Source organism: Cavia porcellus, unplaced genomic scaffold (genome assembly GCF_034190915.1).
Source record: "Cavia porcellus strain 051 isolate PalLab524CR breed Dunkin Hartley unplaced genomic scaffold, mCavPor4.1 scaffold_9, whole genome shotgun sequence".
Taxonomy (NCBI): domain Eukaryota; kingdom Metazoa; phylum Chordata; class Mammalia; order Rodentia; family Caviidae; genus Cavia; species Cavia porcellus.
In genome coordinates, this window is record NW_026947492.1 from 67,113,280 (window position 1) to 67,115,207 (window position 1,928).

A 1,928-nucleotide genomic window follows, 5' to 3' on the forward strand; every position below is an offset into this window, starting at 1 on the left:
GATAAAAGGTTACTTGTTCCAACTCTTGTACTTACAAGTAAACTTGATGAAAATCTCATTCACCATTCACAGGGTAGTTTTGGGGAAACTCTTGTTTTGGTAGAATACCTCAAAGGAGTATTTCATTTTGGACAGTTGTTTAACTACTTGTGAATTAAAAAGTCCAATGTTTTTACACTGTTTATCCGCTATATATTCACTTTGTGGAAGTAACAGCATAGTTAGGATCATGCATAAAACACAGGATTATGGTATAAAAGTTGAAAATAGACTAAAAACTGAGGATCATTTAGGAAGCATTTGAAAGGTTTTTCCACCAAAATTGAATGTGGAATAGGTACAAAAATACCCTCACAGCAAGGTGTGAATATTACTAAAGAAACAGCATCATATGTTACTTTGAATCGCAGCATATTCTATGTATGTCTTCAAGTACATAAAATTGATTTTACCAGAATAAAAGAAAATTTTACTGACACAGTGTTTGGAAACATGACAGGAAATTACATGTAACATAAAAAAGCACAAAATCACTATGAATAAACACATTATTAGTTACTTACTACTCTTACCATGGTGATTCCACTTCATACCTTCTAAATACATTCACATTAAATCTCAAAGCCTAAGTTCCTTTCAGGTACAACCAGCTCTGGATTCTCCTTCGTATCTGTTGGGTCTTGATGCTATAAATGATGGGGTTCATCAAGGGAGGGAAAAGGATGTAGATGTTGCCCATGAGGACATGAACAAGTGGAGAGAGGTGTTTTCCAAAGCGATGCACCATGGTCAGACCAATGATGGGGACATAGAAAACCAAGACAGCACAGATGTGAGACACACAAGTCTGCAAGGATTTGACTCTCTCCTCCCGGGATGCAATGCCTAAAACTGTGTGCAAGATCATGACATAGGAGACGAGGATGAGCACTGCATCCAACAGCAGAGTGCCGATCACCAGAGCCAAAGCATAGATGCTATTGAAGCGGATGTCTGAGCAGGACATCCGGAGTAAATCTTGGTGTAGGCAGAAGGAGTGCGACAGGATATGAGGACGGCAGTAGTTTAAAAACTTCAGACGGATAATGGCTGGAGGGATGAGTAAAGAACTCCTACCTAAGGCTGCTATGCCAATCCTCATGATTTTGTCATCAGTTAGGATGGAGGAGTACCTGAGGGGATTGCAAATGGCAATGTAGCGGTCAAAGGACATAGCTAAGAGGACTGAGGACTCCATGAAGGACAGAGCATGGATGAAGTAGGACTGAGCAATGCAGGAATCCAGACTGACCTCATGAGTGAACCTCCACAGGATGCCCAGCACTGTGTGAATGGTGGACAGCCCCATTGACAAATCTGTGAGGGCCAGCATAGCCAGGAAGTAGAACATGGGCTGGTGGAGGCTCCGCTCAGTTCGAATCACGTGGAGCACCATGCAGTTTCCCAGGAGCACCATGGCGTAGATGAGGGAGAAAGGGATGGAGATCCACTGATAATAACCTTCTAGGCCCACAAAACCAGTTAGGATAAATCCAGAATTATTTGAATTTGATATAGACATAGCAGATCTTGATAATCATCTGGAATTTTTATTCAGAGATTTTGCTTACTACACAAGTTTTCAGTTTCCTATTTTCCATTGCTTATCTGCATTGGAGAAGAAAATGCAGTGCAACTTCCATTACCATAAAATAAGTTAAATAAAGCAAAAAGAAATGTATAAAAGAAAGCAAAGTGTTCTTGGCTCATTGTGGCAGCTGCCTGCTGTCTAAACACCACTCTTGCAGAGCTAGTGATGAGGATGCTCGAGAATGTGAGAATTTTATGCAGAAAGCTTCGTGCTTGTTAGCACATGAGGTTCACACTGAGTGTGAGACTTCTGGGAGTCTCTGACCAATCATTCAGCAAGATAATGCAAGATCAAGCAT

At 40.9% G+C, this 1,928-nt stretch overlaps 1 protein-coding gene across 1 annotated transcript; it reads right to left on the reverse strand.

The window, feature by feature from the left end:
- Positions 1-625: 625 nt before the first annotated feature.
- LOC100723428 (olfactory receptor 51V1-like) lies at positions 626-1,561 on the reverse strand. The gene has a single exon (XM_003465279.1). The coding sequence runs from the start codon at positions 1,559-1,561 to the stop codon at positions 626-628; it is 936 nt and encodes a 311-aa protein (XP_003465327.1).
- Positions 1,562-1,928: the final 367 nt, after the last annotated feature.